This window comes from Esox lucius, chromosome 20 (genome assembly GCF_011004845.1).
Source record: "Esox lucius isolate fEsoLuc1 chromosome 20, fEsoLuc1.pri, whole genome shotgun sequence".
In the NCBI taxonomy this organism is placed as follows: domain Eukaryota; kingdom Metazoa; phylum Chordata; class Actinopteri; order Esociformes; family Esocidae; genus Esox; species Esox lucius.
This window is the reverse complement of record NC_047588.1, coordinates 230,323-252,715: the sequence shown is the minus strand read 5'-3', so window position 1 is coordinate 252,715 and position 22,393 is coordinate 230,323. Positions and strand designations below refer to the sequence as shown.

The 22,393-nt window shown below is 41.5% G+C and overlaps 1 protein-coding gene across 3 annotated transcripts in view; it reads right to left on the bottom strand.

Moving 5' to 3' along the window:
• Positions 1 to 22,136, bottom strand: part of paqr7b (progestin and adipoQ receptor family member VII, b) — a 103,202-nt gene extending 81,066 nt beyond the window's left edge. Inside the window, exons 1-3 of one of the 3 annotated variants that reach the window (XM_020044600.2) lie at positions 22,002 to 22,136; positions 19,329 to 20,105; positions 16,738 to 18,673 (exon numbers count right to left, since the gene is read on the bottom strand). In XM_020044600.2, coding sequence (XP_019900159.1) covers positions 18,671 to 18,673; positions 19,329 to 20,099 — 774 coding nt within the window. In that variant the 5' untranslated portion in view covers positions 20,100 to 20,105; positions 22,002 to 22,136 and the 3' untranslated portion in view covers positions 16,738 to 18,670. Of the gene's footprint in view, positions 1 to 16,737; positions 20,106 to 22,001 lie in introns of those variants that run through there. The other 2 variants (XM_020044599.2, XM_010867712.3) reach the window with 2 other exon arrangements.
• Positions 22,137 to 22,393: the final 257 nt, after the last annotated feature.

The following is a 22,393-nucleotide window of genomic DNA, read 5'->3' as shown; positions in this document are numbered from 1 at the left end:
GTCTGTGCTGCTGAGAAGCAACCCCATTGCATGACGTTCCCACCACTACAAATGTCATAGAAACAAATTATATTACCTAATGGAAGCATATACATAGAAAACAGAATTGCCCCCAAGATGGAACCTGGTGGAATACGACATATGACAGGCACAGAGGAAGACCATTGTTAATGGACACTACAAATGCTCTATTTGACAGATTCGACTTGAACCAATCTAGTGCAATCTCTGAGATCTCAACCCAATTTCTAGGTCTGAAAATAAAAATGTTATGGTCTATTCATAGTTTACAGTCACGTGGTTGCTCTGACAGCCTGGCGGGCAAAACATTGTTCAATCATTGCGGCTAACACTGGACATTTTATGGAGCTGGTGCACAAGCTGGTCAAATTTTCTACTTATACAGACCGGGTTTAGATAACCTCACAAAACATGAAAAACAAAGGTATGAAAACACACTGTAAGACTTACAGTAGGCACTTGTGACCCCTATACAGCACCTGCTGTGTTATTACATCGTTACAAACTGCGAAATCCTTGCCTGAGCTGAACTTTGAGGATGTGTACATAGTGTGGTAGATTGCAGGGAGAGGTGAGGGGAGTGGTAATTGAAGGAAGGGATCTTGCGGCTCATTGGCTCCACCCCCGAGCCCTATATGGACTTCCTCTTCCAACACGGAGAGGCTGGGATTAATTGGGTGATTCGTTTTTGGAGGGAAAAAGGGAAGCAGGTGGTTTTGAAGGGAGAGAGAGGACAGAGAACAGGAGAGGTGGAGATAAGACGGAGTGGGACAGCGTGTGGAGAGTAGAGTGAAGAGAATATTGAACTAAACTGTGACTAAGTGGTGTGACCTGGACTGGCTGACTAACCCCCTGTCTACCGAACTGTTTTGGATGAGGACCTGTTTGTGGATTACCTGTGGACTACCTGGGGATAGAAGACGATGAGAATGGATTGTGGACCGTGAAGCAATGGACGGTGAAGTAGAGGCAAAATCCCCGCCTACGCTCTGAATTATCCTTAATAAACTTTCCAACTGTGTTCAACTGTACTCCTAGTGCCGGCTTGTGTCATTGAACTGGTGACGTGGAAGCCCACACCCCTGGGCTTGCCACAATAGTTATACCTTGTGGAGAATTCATCCCCTTACACTGCTACCAAAATGAAAGTGTCCAAAAGTACAGACAGCTATCTGTACATTTGATCATGGTGGGTCAATAATGCAATTGTTTTGAGGTACGAGCGGGTAGGAAAAGCTGACCATGCTGAAACCTGTTTTCCCTCCTCTGCAATACATCACTATGAGTTAAAACACTTGTGTTCCAGAATCTACTCATGTTTTAACTTGGTTTTAACTTGGTTAAAACATGAAAAACATGACGGACTCACCATGCACTCAGTTCATTGGTCAGAAAAAGCTATGCCGTGACTATTAGAGTCCTCATGGGTATATCCGCTTGTAAACTCTGTGAAACATAATACTGCAGACTAAAAACATAAAAAAACATCATCTTTCGCTTATCCAGGCCCGGGTCGCGGGGGCAGCAGTCTAAGCACAGATGCCCAGACATCCCTCTCCCTAGACACTTCCTCCAGCTCTTCCGGGGGGACACCGAGGCGTTCCCAGGCCAGCCGGGAGACATAGTCCCTCCAGCGTGTCATAGGTCTTCCCTGGGGTCTCCTCCCGGTGGGACGGGACCAGAACACCTTCCCAGGAAGGCGTTCCGGAGGCATCCGAAACAGATGCCCAAGCCACCTCAGCTGACCCCTCTCGATGTGGAGGAGCAGCAGCTCTACTCTGAGCTCCTCCCGGGTGACCGAGCTTCTCACCTTATCTCTAAGGGATCGCCCAGCCACCCTGCGGAGAAAGCAGGGTGACCCAAAGCTCATGACCATAGGTGAGAGTAGAACGTAGATTGACCGGTAAATCGAGAGCTTCGCCTTGCGGCTCAGCTCTTTCTTCACCACGACAGACCGATACATTGACTGCATTACTGCAGAAGCTGCACCGTTCCATCCTTCCCTCACTCGTGAACAAGACCCCTAGATACTTAAACCCCTCCACTTGAGGCCGGCACTCTCCACCAACCTGAAGTGGGCAAGCCATCCTTTTCCGATTGAGGACCATGGCCTCGGATTTGGAGGTACTGATTCTCATCCCCACCGCTTCAGACTGCAGACTATGATTTGCAAATACAAATCATTTTGTCACAGTTATAGCGACATTTTAGTAACAAAACTTAGTGTGCATATTTTATGTTGGCAAGTGTTATTAATGAGATTCCAAATATCAAGTTAGTTATACTATGCACATTTTTTATACAACTACAAAAGTAATTCCAAGTTAGCACAATTATTTTACAAATAAAAAACGTTTGTTGCTGTTTTACCTTAATATAAAAAGGGATATACACCCATTTTAGATGTGGCCTTATTTTATTGATTTTGAAGATACATTTGTCATCATTTCCAATTAAATATAAAACAAACATTCTCAAAACATGTTTTTTCTTAATACACATTTATAAACAAACCCGTCGCTTGCAGCGCCGTGTTTGATAATAATAATACATTTTATTTTTAGGCATCTTTCTAAGCACTCAAGGTCACCATACAAGACACAAATCATAATAAAGATAAAAACAAACAGAACAATGCTATAAGCAGATGAAATGATCATGTTGGATATGCCAGTATGAAAAGACGAGTTTTCAGACGGGTTTTGAAAACGGATGTCTGCTGAATGAGAATTCCAGAGGCGAGGGGCAGAGTGGCTGAAGGCTCTAAACCCCATAGTGGTCAAACGGGCAGGAGATACAGTGAGGTGAATAGAAGACCTGAAAGTACAGGTTGGTATGTTGATATGAAGGAGGTCAGTGAGGTACAGAGGAGCAAGGTTGTGAATGGTCTTAAAGGTGAGGAGCAGAATCTTAAAATCAATGCGGTACTTTACAGGGATCCAATTGCTGAAGAACAGGAGTGATGTGATTAATAGAAGATGTTCTGTTGATGATACGAGCGGCAGAGTTCTGAACCAGTTGAAGTTAGAGAGGAAGACCGGAGAGAAGAGAGTTACAGTACTCGATACAGGATGTAACCAGGGTATGAGAATGGCTGTACTAGTGGGTGTGAGAGACGGACGAAGATGATTGATGTTTTACGTAAATGGAAGTATGCAGACCAAGTCACATTATTAATGTGAGCTTGAAATGAAAGTGTGCTGTCGAGGATGACACCCAGACTCTTAACCTGAGGGGAGGGAGAAACTGAGGAGTTATCATTGGAAAGTGAGAAACTGTCATGTTTTGTCAGAGTGGATTTTGTGCCAGAGGACAACCTCTGTTTTGTCATTGTTAAGTTTGAGGAAGTTGCAGGAAAACCAGGATTTGATTTCCGTTAAGCAATCAGTGAGGGAGGTGGGTGGGAGGGTTGAGTTAGGTTAGGTTTAGTTTACATGTATAGCTGGGTGTCATCTGCATAGCAGTGGAAATGGATATTGAATTTATGAAAGATATGACCAAGAGGAAGTAGATAGATGATAAACAGAAGGGGCCCCAGGACAGAGCCCTGGGGAACACCGGTAATGATAGGAGATGGATGTGCCTCTTTACTGCTTTGTCCAGGTTGTCCAACGAACAACGCTTCTTTGTGTCCAGTATCAGCTTGCAGCTGCATCTGAGAAGTCATGTGTGTTGTTTTAGCAATTGTAATATGCTTTATGCTTAATTCAATGTTAGAGTTTGCAGTCAGACTATTTCTGACCTTCAAAGTCAGTCCAGCTACATTCTTCATCAATACATTTTAGACTAATCTGATTAACCACTAATCCCAGCACACCACTGTTGTGTCGACTGTTCTACTTGAGATATGAAAGACAAAACATTAATTTTTCAGCACAGTATTGGAGCCATCTAACGCAGAAGATGTACATATTCAACCAATGCAGTAAAGCAATAAATGTGAAAATATTTTTGTTATGCCCCTTCTACGCTTAACAAATAGATGTCTATAGATAAAGGGTAATTAACAAGTTATTAATCAAGTTAAACTCAATGTTAACCAATTCATATAACAAGGTACAGTGTTTATTGTAGTGTTATTCCCACCAAATTTTTCCTCCCCAAAGCCCACAATCCAGACAACCCAAGACTAATCTTGTTTAAAACATTTGCATGATTAATGTTCCCTTTCACGCAGCCACCACCCACTTGTTGGTAATAAAAATTCACATTCACCTTTCATGCGGCCTATACTTTTCATCCTCGCCAGCAGTATTGCATAGGTCCCGACTGCACGCTATGAAAATAAGGTTCTAATAATTCTAATAAAATTACAAACCGCATAAATCTAACATAGTAGGTACTGTAGTTAAACGTTCAAATTACAGATTTCGTCTTGCTCGAGAAGACCAGGCCCATGGCTGTTAGAAATACAGCCAATAGTCTGGTTAATTTGCTAGGAGTAACAAAATTACTTGGACTACCTGGAACTGTTGTCGTGTTTTCAGTAGCCATTTCCATGGCTTGGTGAGTTGAATAGAAAATAGCTGGAATGCATTCTCGACGCTTTACTGAAATGTTAGACTTTGATTACAACTGCCAGTAAAACAAAATTGCGAAGTAAAACGTTCTTGTGAGTTTAAAAAAGAAGCGGGGTTGTAGTGAACTCCAATCCTCTTAATTTCCCTGGTCATTGAAAATCACACTCCTGGTTTTCTTCGCCAGATTGGGTTATTTAGTTTTCCATCACTACGCCCTCACACTTCAATTAATTTGATTGGCCATCGAAACATAAAGTCTGTGCCAAGTCCGTCACCTTCCAGTTTTGAGCCATAATCAGAAAACCGTGTCATCTCCCGCTCTTTTATTTATTTAACACCTTAAACGTAATTTTCTCCAACGGACTTGAGTCCAGTGAAATGACGGACTCTGCAAGGCAGATGATCGCCAACAGAGAAACTGGCCAATGCAGCTGTGTGCACAAAGTGCAAAAACATTTTGGGGGCCTAAGCTAAGACAAAAGCAGAGAGGAAATCAATAGAGACTGAAAAGAGTGAGAATAACCAACTGACCATATCAGTAATTTGCAATTACTTTGCAATACTGATATTATTTGCCTTCCCCGTAAAAAGCTGTTTGTCATGTCAAATGAAGATAGAGAGGATCTGCATAGGGTTTTCACATTATTATATCCACTGAGAAACCAAACTTTTGCACACCTGTAAACAAAAGTACTCCCGCACCCAGTCTGCATTACTAGCAATAAGAATGTAATAACAACTTTTAGGTACCGACTTTAGGCTGCCTGCTGAGTGTAAACTGTTGAAATCTTGGTACTGAAATTTAATTAAATTCTTATTGCATGCATGTTACGCAGACTGGGTGCAGGAGTGATTTTGTTTACATTATTATATCTAAACAAGGATCTTGCCATTGTTGTTTCTTGAACTTTGCAATATATAACATCAAACTTCTTGTGAATCTGAATCCTCAACCAGCCTATTTATAAAGGCTTTTATTCAATTACTTGTTTGTTATTTTATTTCTCATGGTAAACAGCCACATGGTCATGATAAACAGCCACACACTTGTAAACAATAAACATATTATTATGGAACAACTTTTGTTGCATTTTAAAAATTATTTTAAAACCATATAATGTACTAAATATATTTCAGTGTGTTAAAATTGATACACATTATTTGATTTAAATTATATCCAAGTATACAACATTTAAAAATAACTTGGTTATTTCACTCAATTAACTATTTCTATACTACTTTATGTCCAAAAGCATAACACTTTTAGTAAACTGCTTTTTAACTTCCGGGCCTGTCCCACCGGGAGGAGACCCCGGGGAAGACCTAGGACACACTGGAGGGACTATGTCTCCCGGCTGGCCTGGGAACGCCTCGGTGTCCCCCCGGAGGAGCTAGAGGAAGTGTCTAGGGAGAGGGAAGTCTGGGCATCTCTGCTTAGACTGCTGCCCCCGCGACCCGGCCACGGATAAGCGGAAGAAGATGGATGGATGGATGGATGCTTTTTAACTTTAGGTTGCCTGCTGAGTGTAAACTGTTGAAATTAGAATGAGGACAAAAGACAAGTGTTAAAATACAATTTGCATGTGCAAAGTTTAAAGAGTTTCCAGAAATGTCAAGAGCTGACTTCTTACGACTGGTTAAAATAGTTTTATATCGTGACTTTTCTGTACTGGCCTTTTACCTGTCACCATTACAAAGATGTTTACTTGTATGGACACACTCCGAAACAGGCAGTCGAAGGTGGGGGCCTAGACAACCCGATCCCTGGACACGGAAACTAGCTCTAGGGATGTGGAATGTCACCTCGCTGGTGGGGAAGGAGCCTGAGATCGTGCGTGAGGTTGAAAGGTTCCGACTAGAGGTAGTCGGGATCACCTCTACGCACGGCTTGGGCTCTGGAACCACACTCAATGAGAGAGGATGGACTCTTGACCACTCTGGAGTTGCCCATGGTGAGAGGTGGCGGGTTGGTGTGGGTTTGCTTATAGCTCCCCAGCTCTGCCGCCATGTGTTGGAGTTTACCCCGGTGAACGAGAGGGTCGTTTCCCTGCGCCTACGGGTCGGGGATAGGTCTCTCACTGTTGTTTGTGCCTACGGGCCGAACGGCAGTGCAGTGTACCCGACCTTCTTGGAGTCTCTGGGAGGGGTGCTGGAAAGTGCTCTGACTGGGAACTCTATCTTTCTACTGGGGGACTTCAACGCCCACGTGGGCAAAGACAGTGACACCTGGAGGGGCGTGATTGGGAGGAACGGCCCCCCTGATCTGAACCCGAGTGGTGTTCAGTTATTGGACTTCTGTGCTAGTCACAGTTTGTCCATAACGAACACCATGTTCAAGCATAAGGGTGTCCATCAGTGCACGTGGCACCAGGACACCCTAGGCCGCAGGTCACCAGGACAATCCCCGAACCCGGTGGTGGACACCGGAAGTAAGGGATGCTGTCAAGCTGAAGAAGGAGTCCTATCAGGCCTGGTTGGCTTGTGGGACTCCTGAGGCAGCTGACGGGTACCGACAGGCCAAGCGGACTGCAGCCCTGGTGGTTGTGGAGGCAAAAACTCGGGCCTGGGAGGAGTTCGGTGAGGCCATGGAGAAGGACTATCGGCTGGCCTCGAAGAGATTCTGGCAAACCGTCCGGCGCCTCAGGAGAGGGAAACAGTGCCCTACCAACGCTGTTTACAGTAGAGGTGGGCAGCTGTTGACCTCAACTGGGGATGTCATCGGGCAGTGGAAGGAGTACTTCGAGGATCTCCTCAATCCCGCAGTCACGTCTTCCATTGAGGAAGCAGAGGATGATGGGTCAGAGGTGGACTCGTCCATCACCCGGGCTGAAGTCACTGAGGTGGTCAAGAAACTCCTCGGTGGCAAGGCACCGGGGGTGGATGAGATCCGCCCTGAGTACCTCAAGTCTCTGGATGTTGTGGGGCTGTCTTGGCTGACACGCCTGTGCAACATCGCGTGGCGGTCGGGGACAGTGCCTCTGGGATGGCAGACCAGGGTGGTGGTCCCTCTTTTTAAGAAGGGGGACCGGAGGGTGTGTTCCAACTATAGGGGGATCACACTTCTCAGCCTCCCCGGGAAAGTCTATGCCAGGGTTCTGGAGAGCAGAATACGGCCGATAGTAGAACCTCGGATTCAGGAGGAACAGTGTGGTTTTCGTCCGGGCCGTGGAACACTGGACCAGCTCTATACCCTCTACGGGGTGTTGGAGGGTTCATGGGAGTTTGCCCAACCAATCCACATGTGTTTTGTGGATTTGGTGAAGGCATTCGACTGTGTCCATCCTGTGGAGAGTGCTTCGGGAATATGGGGTCCTGGGTCCTTTGCTAAGGGCTGTCAGGTCCCTGTATGACCGAAGCAGGAGCTTGGTCCGCATTGCCGGCAGTAAGTCAGACTTGTTCCCAGTGCATGTTGGACTCCGGCAGGGCCGCCCTTTGTCGCCGGTTCTGTTCGTAATTTTTATGGACAGAATTTCTAGGCGCAGCCAGGGGCCGGAGGGTGTCAGGTTTGGGGACCACACAATTTCGTCTCTGCTCTTTGCGGATGATGTTGTCGTGTTGGCCCCTTCAAACCAGGACCTTCAGCATGCACTGGGATGGTTTCCAGCCGAGTGTGAAGCGGTGGGGATGAAAATCAGTACCTCCAAATCCGAGGCCATGGTCCTCAGTCGGAAAAGGGTGGCTTGCCCACTTCAGGTTGGTGGAGAGTGCCTGCCTCAAGTGGAGGAGTTTAAGTATTTAGGGGTCTTGTTCACAAGTGCGGGAAGGATGGAACGGGAGATTGACAGACGGATCGGTGCAGCTTCTGCAGTAATTCGGTCGATGTATGGGTCTGTCGTGGTGAAGAAAGAGCTGAGCCGCAAGGCAAAGTTCTCGATTTACCAGTCAATCTACGTTCCTACTCTCACCTATGGTCATGAGCTTTGGGTCATGACCGAAAGGACAAGATCCCGGATACAGGCGGCTGAAATGAGCTTTCTCCGCAGGGTGGCTGGGCGATCCCTTAGAGATAGGGTGAGAGGCTCAATCACCCGGGAGGAGCTCAGAGTAGAGCCGCTGCTCCTCCACATCGAGAGGGGTGGCTTGGGCATCTGTTTCGGATGCCTCCGGAACGCCTTCCTGGGAAGGTGTTCCGGTCCTGTCCCACTGGGAGGAGACCCCAGGGAAGACCTAGGACACGCTGGAGGGACTATGTCTCCCGGCTGGCCTGGGAACGCCTCTGTGTCCCCCCGGAAGAGCTGGAGGAAGTGTCTGGGGAGAGGGAAGTCTGGGCATCCCTGCTTAGACTGCTGCCCCCGCGACCCGGCCACGGATAAGCGGAAGATGATGATGATGACTATAATCTCAATCTTTTGTCTAAATCCAAATTATAACATATATTAGAATCAAATTTAGTGCATATGGAAAGCCATGTGTTTTACTTAACTTCTAAAAAATTATTACCCTCTGTGTATTTTTCCCTCTAACCAGTCTTCCTGTGACGAGGCATATAGAGACAACATACATGCATTCCAACTTGGTGGAAAGACCACCCTTCGTAAAGGCCTATGGGTCCTACTGACATCACACATCACAAAACAAAACAGGGTATTTCTTGAATGGCTGTTAAAACATGTAATTTACCATCAAAGTTCCTTTCTCAACTTTTCAAGTCCTTTTTTCAACTTTTCCAGTTCAGACATTTGTTCAGCCGATGCCCGAATGCATTCTTTCTCCATCAAATATATTTCAAGACCATCTTTGAGGAATTTATCATTCCATTTTTTAATTTCTGAAGACACAATCAACAACCATTGTGTTTTTTGTAATTCATCAGGCATTCTTAGAAATTCTTCCCATGTTTTCTGTATATCTACAAAACTCAAAAAATCTTCTTCTGGAACAATGGCATATTTTTAAATTATCTCTTGGCGACAGTCATCTATTTTCAAGCTCTTTTTGATGTCATCAGCCAATGATTTAGCCTTTTCATTACAACATCAGGGCTGCAGTCCCCGTTTGTACCACATTGTTATTTTATTTTACTTCAATTGTACAAATATTTTACATATGTCCCTTGATACTCTTTTATCAATGACTTCCAGATAACATGAGGAAGTTTCATCACTGTAAACGTGGCCTAAAAGGACTTAGCTTCTCCTGTGGTTTTTTATGGACTAAGACTCAGAACACATATTTCAGTGTCAATATAAGTCTTGTGTCCTCACCACAGGTTTCTACAGCCTAAAAAACTAGGTATTCTGGTTCAAAGATGTTGATCTTCTATAGTTCTTACATGTTCTCCAATAATTACAAAGTTAACACAGTCTTTTATGCCAATACACATAGGAGGTGGTCAGTGGTCATTACACAGTCCATTATCCTCCAATAAGAAAGGTTTATTCTACAAAATACCCTTGTATGGTATGCTTCAACCTATGTTCCTTGGGCCTATTCAATAAGGCTTATGACAGTGACATGGATAGGATGTATGGGGCTCATCTGTAACGGGCATCACGTCCTATCTATTGTCCTTTGTCCAGAGTTAGTGAGCACTTATGTGTTGTGTTAAGTTTTTCATGCCCATATCCTTTCACAGTTCTACTCTTTAATGAAATGGGTACAGCATAGAAGAGAAACAGAAACTGGTATCGATCCTATTGACATTAGAATCAATCTTCAAAAACAAGATGTATTGTCATGTAGTATTGATATTTTGGGATCGATGCCCCCACCCCTAAACTCCAAAGCTCTCGCCCATCACTTTGCAATTTAAACAAGACTGGGCTGACCTCCATAACTTCTAACATATTGGTACACTTTCATTTACAAAGCCATGCTTAGCCGGGTTCCATTTTACACATGTTCTTACATTGTCCTGGGGACTAATTATAAATATTGCCTGTAAAATTTAGTTACATTAAATGATTTTAAATCTATTATGAATCTATGGTGGACAATGATATGGGGGGGCTGTAAATGTTTTTATCTTTAACTTAATAATAATTAAGTTAATAATAATAACTTGTATAATAACTTATATAAAAATAACTTATATATAAAAAATTAAAAAATTGTATAATGTGTAATTAGGAATTTGGTTTCTTTGTTTTTATGTTGTGATTAATATGAATCTTCTGTGTGCTACTATTTTTCGCCAGGTCTCGCTTGGTAAATAGATATTTAATCTTAATGAGGTGCAACCTGTTTAAGTAAAGCATTTAAATGCTTGGGGTATTTGAAGGTCATGGCACGTCCTCCTATCCATCAATGCTAAACCTAGGCCCAAAGTGAAGTTTCCTAACAGATGGTTATAAATGCATAACACAATTTACTGTACAAATTCCAAATAATGGAGGACAGGATTCTGATCCAACAAAGGCCTCTTAACATAAGAAACTGTTACTGATCATGAAAAAGCTGAGATCAAAGATTTAAGTTGTTCTCTTTGCCATAAAATTATGAATATATAACTTGCCTGCCCCCTGTAGTATTGTGATATGGGCATACTGTTTTATCTTTTATTTTAAATTACCCTACAAAATTACTCTGTGAGGAAACCAAAATGTTATTCACTAAAAGCTCTACTTGAATATCCCTGTGATCAATGACAGGTAATAGAATTCACAATGCACACAATGCAACCTTTGCTTGGTAGTAAATGGATTATCCCTGTAAACACCGTAGTCTAATATGTGAATTGTTACAAACTACAGCTCCAGAAATTTTAAGAGACCACTGCACCTTTTTCTTTCCTTTCTAAAAAAGTGGAAAAGGAAAGTTTTGAGTGAGGAACAGTAGCGTTCAATTTGCAGTGGTCTCTTAATTTTAACTCTTCTGTTCCTCACTCAAAACCTTCCTTTTCGAAAGAAAAAGGTGCAGTTGTCTCTTAATTTTTCCCGGAGCTGTAGTGTTTTTGTTACAAGTTTAAGACAACAATGTGCTTGACAAGGCTGTCCTCTAGTGGTTGTCATAGGACACCTTTCCTTATAATACAAGCATGAACAAAAACAAACTCTTGTGGACTGTTTTACTTCAACACTGTGGTGGCTGTATAACAACTCCAGGCAGTTCAGACAAGATGTTTTGGGGTTCTATGATAACCATGAAATTATGCCCAAAAATGCTGTTACTGTACGTAATAGGCCTACTGCAAATGGATTGCCACTATACTGGGTAAAATAATGCATTTGGATGTTTAAACCTACAATGTTTCATGCTTAACGGAACATTAAATGATCTCTGCTTGTATGTCCTTCTAGTTATAACAATGTTTGAATATGTTCCATTCTAAAGTCACACCTCTGGCAGCTGCAAAATCAATGATTTGCCTTTGCATCTGTATAATTAAGTAAATCTGCAAATCTTAATTGTTTTATTTGTGTATTCTTGGTGAAAATGACTAATATTTCCAAATATATTATATTTACTAATCTATTAGAATGATTTCCAATGAAAATAACCCAGTGATAAAACAGCAAAGACTAAGATTAAGTGAACACTATTTATTAAAGTACCACAAAATATGAATACAGTCATTATTACACATTGTGTTTATTTTGTAGGCATACTGTAAGACATTCTGGTCCTTCTCAATTGCCTTGATTAAGCTACACACTGCGTCGAAGAACTGAATACAGTGGTTAAATTATTTTAGTTGTCAATTGCACACAAGGTTCAATCAAATTGCAACAATTAGGTTAACTGTCTTGCTCACTGACAGAACAGAATGTTTCACCTTAAGGGTACTAGGATTCAATCTAGCTATCTGCTCAAACCGTGAGGCAAGCTGTCACCCTGGCAATAGGTATTGAGTGTCAGTAGTATCAAGGTTAACAGTTACGGTTGTGCTCATAAGTTTGCATACCCTGGCAGAAATTGTGAAATTTTGGCATTGATTTTTTAAATAAGGCTGATCATGCAAAACATTTTATTTAAGGATAGTGATCATATGAAGCCATTTATAATCACATAGTTGTTTGGCTCCTTTTTAAATTATAATGATAACAGAAATCACCCAGATGGCCCTGATCAAAAGTTTACATGAAAATGGCAATTAAAGTTGAATTTCCCACATCTGTGGCTTTTTATATTGCAATTAGTGTCTGTGTGTATATACAGTAGACATTGATTTTGTTTGCTCTCATGTGGATGCACTGAGCAGGCTAGATATTGAGCCATGGGGAGCATAAAAAGTACTGCCAAAAGACCTGCGTAACAACGTAATGGAAATTTATAAAAGTGGAAAAGGATATAAAAACATATCCAAAGCCTTGCCAGTAATGTTCAATCACTTATTAAGAAGTGGAATTCGGGGATCTGTTGATACCAAGCCAAGGTCAGGTAGACCAAGAAGGATGTCAGCCAAAACTGCTAGAAGAATTGTTCGGGAAACAAAGAAAAACCCACAGGTAATCTCAGGAGACATGCAGGCTGCTCTGGAAAAAGACAGTGTGGTTGTTTCAATGAGCACAATACAATGATACATGAACAAAAATGAGCTGCATGGTTAAGTTGCTAGAAAGAAGCCTTTACTGTCCCAGTGCCAGAAAAATGCCCGGTTACAATATGCCAGACGACACCTTGACACGCCTCACATCTTCTAGCACACTGTAATTTGGAGTGACAAGACCAAAATAGAGCTTTATGCTCACAACCATAAGCGCTAAGTTTGGACAGGGGTCAACAAGGCCTATAGTGAACAGAATACCATCTCCACTGTGAAGCATGGTGGTGGCTCACTGAGGTTTTGAGGGTGTGTTAGCTCTAAACGCACAGGGAATCTTGTGAAAATGTATGGCAAGATGAATGCAGTATGTTATCCGAAAATACTGCCAGGCAATTTGTATTCTTCTTCACAAAAGCTGTGCAAAGGATGCTCTGGGACTTTCCAGCACGACAATGACCCGAAGCACAAGGCCAAGTTGACCCTCTTGTGGATACAGCAGAAAAAAGTGAAGGTTCTGGAGTGGCCATCACAGTCTCCTGACCTTAATATCATCGAGCCACTCTGGGGAGATCTCAAATGTATGGATGACCAAAGACTTTGCATGACCTGGAGGCATTTTGTCAAGACGAATGGGCAGCTATACCACCTGCAAGAATTTGGGGCCTCATAGAAAACTATTACAAAAGACTGCATGCTGTCATTGATGCTAAAGGGGGCAATACCCAGTATTAAGGACTAAGGGTATTTAGAATTCACAGAAGGCTGAAGACATACAGTGGGGAGAACAAGTATTTGATACACTGGCAATTTTGCAGGTTTTCCTACTTACAAAGCATGTAGAGGTCTGTAATTTTTATCAAAGGTACACTTCAACTGTAAGAGACGGAATCTAAAACAAAAATCCAGATTAACTGCACCTGTTTGAACTCGTTAACTGTATAAAAGACACCTGTCCACACACTCAATCAAACAGACTCCAACCTCTCCACAATGGCCAAGACCAATGAGCTGTGTAAGGACATCAGGGATAAAATTGTCGACCTGCACAAGGGTGGGATGGGCTACAGGGCAATAGGCAAGCAGCTTGGTGAGGAGGCAACAACTGTTGGTGCAATTATTAGAAAATGGAAGAAGTTCAAGATGGCGGTCTCCCTCAGTCTGGGGCTCCATGCAAGATCTCACCTCGTGGGGCATCAATGTTCATGAGGAAGGTGAGGGATCAGCCCAGAACTACCAGGACCTGGTCAATGACCTGAAGTGAGCTGGGACCACAGTCTCAAAGAAAATCATTAGTAACACCTAATTAAAATCCTGCGGTGCACTCAAGGTCCCCCTGCTCAAGCCAGCGCATGTCCAGGCCAATCTGAAGTTTGCCAATGACCATCTGGAGGAGGAATGGAAGAAGGTCACGAGGTCTGATGAGACAAAAATAGACCTTTTTGGTCTAAACTCCACTTGCCGTGTTTGGAGGAAGAAGAAGGATGAGTACAACCCCAAGAACACCATCCCAACCGTGAAGCATGGAGGTGGAAACATCATTCTTTAGGGATGCTTTTCTGCAAAGGGGACAGGATGACTGCACTTTATTGAGGGGAGGATGGATGGGGCAATATATTGGGTTATCTGGGCCAACATCCTCCTTCCCTCAGTAATAGCATTGATGATGGGTCGTGACTGGGTTTTCCAGCATTACAACGACCCGAAACACACAGCCAGGGCAACTAAGGAGTGGCTCCATAAGAAGCATCTCAAGGTCCTGGAGTGGCCTAGCCAGTCTCCAGAACTGAACCCAATAGAAAATCTTTGGAGGGAGCTGAAAGTCCGTATTGCCCAGCGACAGCCCCAAAACCTCAAGGACCTGGAGAAGGTCTGTATGGAGAAGTGGGCCAAAATCCCTGCTGCAGTGTGTGCAAACCTGGTCAAGAACTACAGGAAACGTAAGATCTCTGTAATTGCAAACAAAGGTTTATGTACCAAATATTCAGTTCTGCTTTTCTAATGTATCAAATACTTATGTCATGCAGTAAAATGAATTACTTAAAATCATACAATGTGATTTTCTGTATTTTTTTTTTTAGATCCCTACACTCCCTAGACTTCTACAGGCTTGGTAAGTGGGAAAACATGCAAAATCGGCAGTTTATCAAATACTGAAAACATGAGTGAGCAGACAAAACACGTCTTATTTCTTATGGGATTCACATTCAACTGTAGTTCATAACAAAATGGCACAATCATAAAACAAAGCATGGCAACAAAGAAAAAAATCAACTGACCTCTTTTCAAAAGTCTGCATACCCTTAGTTCTTAATACTGCGTATTGCCCCTTTTAGCAACAATGACAGGGGGCAGTCTTTTGTAATAGTTCTCTATGAGGCCCTGAAATCTTGCAGATGTTATAGCTTCTACATGCTTTGTAAGTGGGAAACACTGCTGATTTTGCAGGTTATCAAATACATGTTCTCCCCACTATACAACATGATGTTAATTCCTGTTTTTGTTTTTTTTTACAGCCTATTTTCATCTTTATTGACCAGGTCAATAATTTTGGAGGTGAGTGTCGATTGCACTTTTTAATAATATTAACACTGGCAATATATCATGGCAGTCTGGCAGAGTTAAGCAAATAGATTCAGCCACAGGGTGATTTGTGTCAGACCAGATGGAAAAAGGCATTGCTGGTCATTTGAAACTTTTTTTTTTTAAACAAAAATGTTTTTACCAAGTACTCAGGAGGGGCATGAACAATCTCTCTGTCCACTTGATCCCTGCTATGTAGGTCATTATTACAAGGGTTCAATCGGTAACAGATTAGTACATTACGATTCTATTCAATCAGTACTGCTGAATTGTTTATCATGAAAGCAGACCCCAATACCGGGGACATTGATTTTATAGTTCAATCACACTGTAAAGCTGTACTGTCGCAATACAGAGTGAAGACAGCCTTAATATTTTGTGTATCATTAACAATATCACAAAAAAATCATGACTCACATTCTGCCATCTGTTAAATATAGGCTATGCATTTGAGGTGACATCATCAATAAAATTCTATTGTAAAACAGAAGTAATTAAAACTCAAGACAGATAGTTGGCATAATGAAACAAACCAGTCTAGGTTGATATACAGCTCCAGAAAAAAATAAGATACCACTGCACCTTTTTCTTTCCTTTACAAAAAAGTTGAAAAGGAAGGTTTTGAGAGAGGAACAGAAGGGTTAGAATTAGAGACCACAGCAAATTGAACACTTTTGTTCCTCACTCAAAACTTTCCTTTTCAACTATTTTGGAAAGGAAAGAGCAATGTGCAGTGGTATCTTAATTTGTTCCGGAGCTGTATTTGTTGAAATACAAAATCAATATTTAACATTTCATCTCAAATACGTTTTGGAATATTGTCTTCAGGTCCGGATTGAATACTGTATAACATACAATATGATTCAAATGTTTAGGGTCACTTTGAAATAATTATAATTTTTTGTCCATTTAAGTGACATGAAATTGATCAGAAATACAGTGTAACCATTGTTAATGTTGTAAATTACTATTATAGCTGAAAATGTCAGACAAGACAAGTTTTAGAAGAAGGTTCTTTATTTCTGGACATTTTGAGCCTGTAATCGAACCCACAATTGCTGATGTTTCAGATACTCAGCAAGTCAGTCTAAAGAAGGCCAGTTTTATTGCTTCTTTAATCAGCATAACATTGTTTGCCATTAACAATGTCTACACTGCCTTTCAGATCAATTTGATGTTATTTCATTGGACAAAAAATTGCTTTTCTTTAGAAAATATGGACATTTCTAAGTGACCCCAAACCTTAGAACGGTAGTGTACCTCTTAGTTGTTGCATAAATTATCACCAATTTCATGGGTATCATAAAAATGTGCATTCAACATAAACCCTGCTGTATTGTGAGTAATTTAGTAAATTTTCTCAGAGAAAATCTTTGGCCAAAATTTCAGGTGGAAATTTCCCATAATAGTGAGATTTCTAATTAATATGCCATTTAATGACTCTCTTATTCACAGTGATGTACTTATCATATTATTCAGTATAGAACATAACAATTTTTTAGTCAAAGGGAGAGAAGGGAGAATAGATATGGTAAGACAGCGTGATTTGAAATTTAGGGTCAACATACAAATAATTAGTGACCACAAAAAGTCAGGACACAGCTTAACATCCCATCTGAAAGACAGCACCCTTCACAAGGCAATTTCATTGCCATGGGCTATTGGTATTTGATCTTTAGACAAGAAAGAAGAGTGTCAGCAACTGGCTTTTCAACACCACACCATCAGCGGAATGAGTATGACTACCCTGCAGTCGGATGCAGGACACTATGCTGACGATTTTAAAAGCTGACTTAAAATCACACTATAAATGTCACTATTGACATTTTTGGTCACTAGTTGCAAAAGTGAGCCACAAATGGGACCACAAAAATTGTGTATGCCAAAATGTCATCAAAACCACTGTCATTAAACTTACAATAACATGGCTAACTGAGATATGGTAGTGATTCTACAATATATTATGCACATAAAAACAACATATAACACATTCAGGCCAAAATTGGAGGTTAAAAAGTGTTATTCACAAAAGTCATGGACTGCATCTTTAGGGAAAATTTCCAACTGTACTTTAGGCTCAGATTATTATTGTAATATTTTTTTTTTACTTTTTTAAGAAGAACATTGTTCTTGTGGGAGGTAATGAATATAACTAAGCAGTGCAAAGCCAGGCTATAAAACACATTCACATATGAATCACACACAGTCAAAGAGACATGCTTCAAGGCACGTACTGTTCATACACAACCATACATTTACAAATATACAAATACCATATTTTCAGTACTCAGACAGCCCACTTGTGAATAAAGTTTAGTCCATGAAAAAGACTGAACAATACACAAAAAGGTATTAACATCATGGAGTATGAAAAGGCAGAAGCTGAAGTTCCACTGAATATAAGTAACATAATTTCTTATACCTACCACAGATTTTTCACCTTACAGGGATTTGATCTGGCAACATTTCAGTAACTGGTCAGATGCTGAAACAGCTAGGTTAAAGATCACCCCACAATGACAGCGACATCTTAGGACACGTAATGTCATTGTTATCTTTCGCCAAATATTATAGGAGTGCCAATGTCATTCTTTGGCATGATCAAACCGCATATTACTAAAATGGCCAATTTACCTATCTCAATACAGTAGGTTATAGAAGATCAGTTTGGTTTGCATACGTGTTCTCTGTGTTTCTTTTGTCTAGTCTTACTTGCCAGTATGTACTACCAAAATCACTTAGAAAATTATGGAGAGAAATAAGTTAAAGATAAATAAATGAAATAAGTTAAATTCAATTGATTCAATAAGTTATTGATAAATAAATAAAACAGAGGAGGGCACACATTATTCGCCAGACGCAAAAAAAATATTTGATTGCAGCTCACTGCCATCATGGAACAACCACAGAATTCTAAAATACTGGGCGTGTCCAGGCACTAAATACAGTTTGGGTAGTCATGTTGCACTAAAACCTAACATGTACTTAAAAAATAAAAGCTTGGTTATTGTAGTTTTCTTTCTTTCCTGCATACCTCTATTGAGATTTCATGCTTTGTGTTGATAACGCAGTAAAGTAGTCAAATAGTCATTCAGACTTCAGTAGATGGCCATAACGTGTGTTCTCACTGTGGAGAAAGGAATATTGAGAGGAAAATCAGTAAAGGTACATTTTCCTGATCTCATCTGTGAAGTGCAAAGACAACATTTGGAGAGTCATGTATACTACCTGTACTGTGACATATATGAAATAACAGGACTATAACTAAGAGGTCAACTTTGTAAGACCATGTACATTTTCCCTGTTCATAATGTAATTTGGCAGGGCATAAAAGAACAACAAAATGTTTTAAATAAAACGCTTGTCACTGTGCTCGCATACTGGAATCTTTTTACAAAATCCTTCAGCCTATGGTCCTTATAGTTTCCCAGTGTAAATCAGAATCAAATTCTTCCACGCTCATCCTCTTATATCCTTCATGTCGGCTCCTACTCGTCTTTCACACGCATTTGCGCCTGCACACATTTACGCACATAGAAGGCAGTGAGTGCGCTGCAGCACGCAGTGAAAACGAACAGTGCCACTGCGTCGTGGGCCAGGTCGCCATGGAGACGCTCGTAAAGAGGCCTCCGCTCGATGTAGTCAATGCGCGTTGCTTCTATCTGCACCAGGGTGCACAGCACCAGGAACACGTGAAATATCTGATGGCCTTGGCCAATGAAGTCACATCTCCCCGGAAGCCAGCGCTCTGGGTGGGGGCAGGCAAAGAAGTAGGCACTCACCAGGAAGAACAGCACTTGGTAGCGGTGGTAGGCCACAGCCTGGTTAGTACATCCCTCCTCCTGCTGGTGGCAGCTGTAGATTCGATGGAGCACAGGACTGATGTCTAAACAATAGGCCAGACCTGAAGGCACAACCTGGAACAGCTTGTGCGCAAACTTGGGCAGCCTCGGGCTGGCATACTTGCCGTAGCAGCAGCCAAAGCATGAGAACCAGGCCAGGAAGGCAGCAGCCGGCAGGAAGATCCCTCGCACCCGGGCATGCCAGCTTTCCTCAATGGCGTAGTAGAAGTGGGCCAGGGCACTGCCATATTGGTAGATGGCCACGCCCACGTAGTCCAGGAAGTAGAAAGTGTAGTGGGACAGCTCAGATTTGGCATTGAGCAGGTGGGCCAGGGCGCTGCAAGAAAGGTAGGTGAAGGCAGATAGGAGGACAATGAACAGGGGCTGGGCATGGGGGTCACGGAGGAAATCCACTGTCTCGGACAGCTCCTGACACTTGACCAGGATGATGAGGGCGGCCAGCAGGTGGGTCCACACGTTGAGGGCCTCATTGTGCCTCTGGAATAGAGTGAGGAAGTAGTAGCGCCAGCTTTGGTCGGGCTGCCTGTAGCCTCCAATGATGTGAGGCTCACGGAACACCCAGGGCACGTTGTGGGCCTTCACGGTGCAGGGCAAAGTGGGGAAAGCTGATTCAAGCAGCTGAGGGATCTGACGCAACTGTTGAGCATTGATGAACAGGCGACCGATCTGCTCCATGACCACGGTCGCCATGGCGAACTGGAAGCAGGAGAAGGGGGCAGAGAATGAGCTCAGAGTCAGTCAATAATATCAATCTGGCCTTGAGCTGTAATTTCTGACTGGCAGTGAGTTTATTTAGAACCTAATCCATATGAATTAGGTTGATGTTTGCTGCATGATATTACAATACTTTGACATTTTTGCTGTTTTTGTTTTTATTTAACCATTGTCATTTCTGCATTTGAATTAAAGCAGTGTAGTCTAATTTAGGTTGTATTTAACAGTGGTGTAATGATGTAAATGCACATCTTAATAATATAAAATAAAAAGCTTCTCATCTGCATCTACTTGCGGGTTTCTAAAACTAGGAAAAACAGTCCCCTGTGCCTGGTATGAAAATTGTAATTAGAGAGAAACTGGAAAGAAATGGCACCTGGTGAGCTAGTGTTACAGATCAACTTCAATGTGAAATTCATATAAAATAAATCTGTCAGGAAGACTTCTGCTGCATTCCTTTTAAAATGTTTTGGTGGAAGGTGTGGTGTTCCTACATTGCATTCACCTCTGGTGCACTTTGTACATATTTGATACCACCACCACTGGTCAATTACACTTTTTAACTGACTCCCATAATGCTGCAGCTCAGTTCAGCAAACATACAAAGGATGGAAATGTGAATCATGAAAACCTAATAATAACTCAAGCTAAAAATAATTACTCTAAATTACTATTTTCCCTATAAAGCTGACATTTGTTTGGGAGATAAGCACAGTAATCTGGAGGTGCCTCTCAATTTCTCTTCCACTCTGGTAGTGTTAAGAGTAATAATCAGTAGCCGTGGAATATTGTATTAAACTGTTTTCATTAAACAAATTTAACTCTAACTTTTAATGGCTGAAGCTACAAGATAGTATGATTTCTGAGAAATTCCTCAATAATAAATTTCTTTAATACACAGACTTTCATAAACTACCAAAAAAAACGTTAAAAATTATATCATAAATGTAAACTTAATGTCTATCTTAGCTCCAATTATTAAAGTAAATATTTGTTGTTGAAAACATTGCATTCAGACATGTTGATACTTTATATAACTGGAAAGAGGGGGAAGTTTTTTCAAAAAGAGCAAATTACATCCTATGCCACAGCATGCAGCGGTATGTGCGCGGAGGCGGCAGCTTAGACAGCTAGACCACCCTAGATCAATCCAGAATTCGTATTTATTTTATGGATCAAAACAGTTTGTAAACTCCTATACTTAATTGCATGAACAAAGGTAGGCCAACAAAGAAACAAGAAGAGGCCACTTTTGATATCTGAGAAATTTGTGGAGGGATGATTCGTGCGAGATTCCGGAATTGCATACCATCCTTATTAAGCCCATCGCTCCCTCCAATTTCTACATAGGTTGCATGCAATTTCTAGATTGGTTGCATGCTGTCTTTAAAATAGTAATATGTGAAGAAATATTATAGTATAAACCAATCAGAAGCTTTTAGTCTGTGGAACTGTGTTCTAATGTACCCTCAATTATTTAGCCACGGCAAGACTGATCGTTTTATTCTGCCAAAGTAATGGAAGTATACGAATCAAATGCATGGAAAGTGCGAATGAATAGGATATCCGAAATAACCACCTATGAACAAAAATCATGTATTTCTGTAAAAATATGTATTCGAATTTAGCCACATGATCAGGGATGGGTAGGCCTGGGCAGCATGCCGAATAATCTTTCACAACGCATTCTGGCAGATCTTCAATTTTATTGAATACGAGAAAACAATGTTTGTCAACCCTATGGATGCAGGTATACGAAAACAAAGACTTCTATTGAACTGCACATTTCAAGTGGTCTATCGGCATGTATGTACCTTTTATGCGACCATACTGTGAGCAGCAGCGCTGAACACCAGACTGTTTCAGAAATAAACCTACCTGAAGAAGGCAAATGCAGTATCAGTACAGAACCTTGAGTAGTGAGTCCTTTAGATAATACATTTATACACTGAATAAAAAATAAGTATTTAAAAAAATATCAATAAAAATACTAAAGGGTGGTTATACTCGTGAAGATAGAGCGCATGTCGTTATTCTTTTTTTTCCAGAACGCTGTTGGTAGGCAGACCCATACGCGTTTGACACGCAGACGTGTTAACCAATCAGCAGTCAGAAGTTGTGTTCCGATCCTGTCTTTTTGCTAGATTCTCACCAATGGCGTAGGTATTATTTGGCTGTCAGGGAATAAAATGCGTGTTTTTTTCTGAAAAAGAATCACCCACAACAATGTATTCGTCTCTCATACTAATTAATGTCCCACAAAGAGTAGG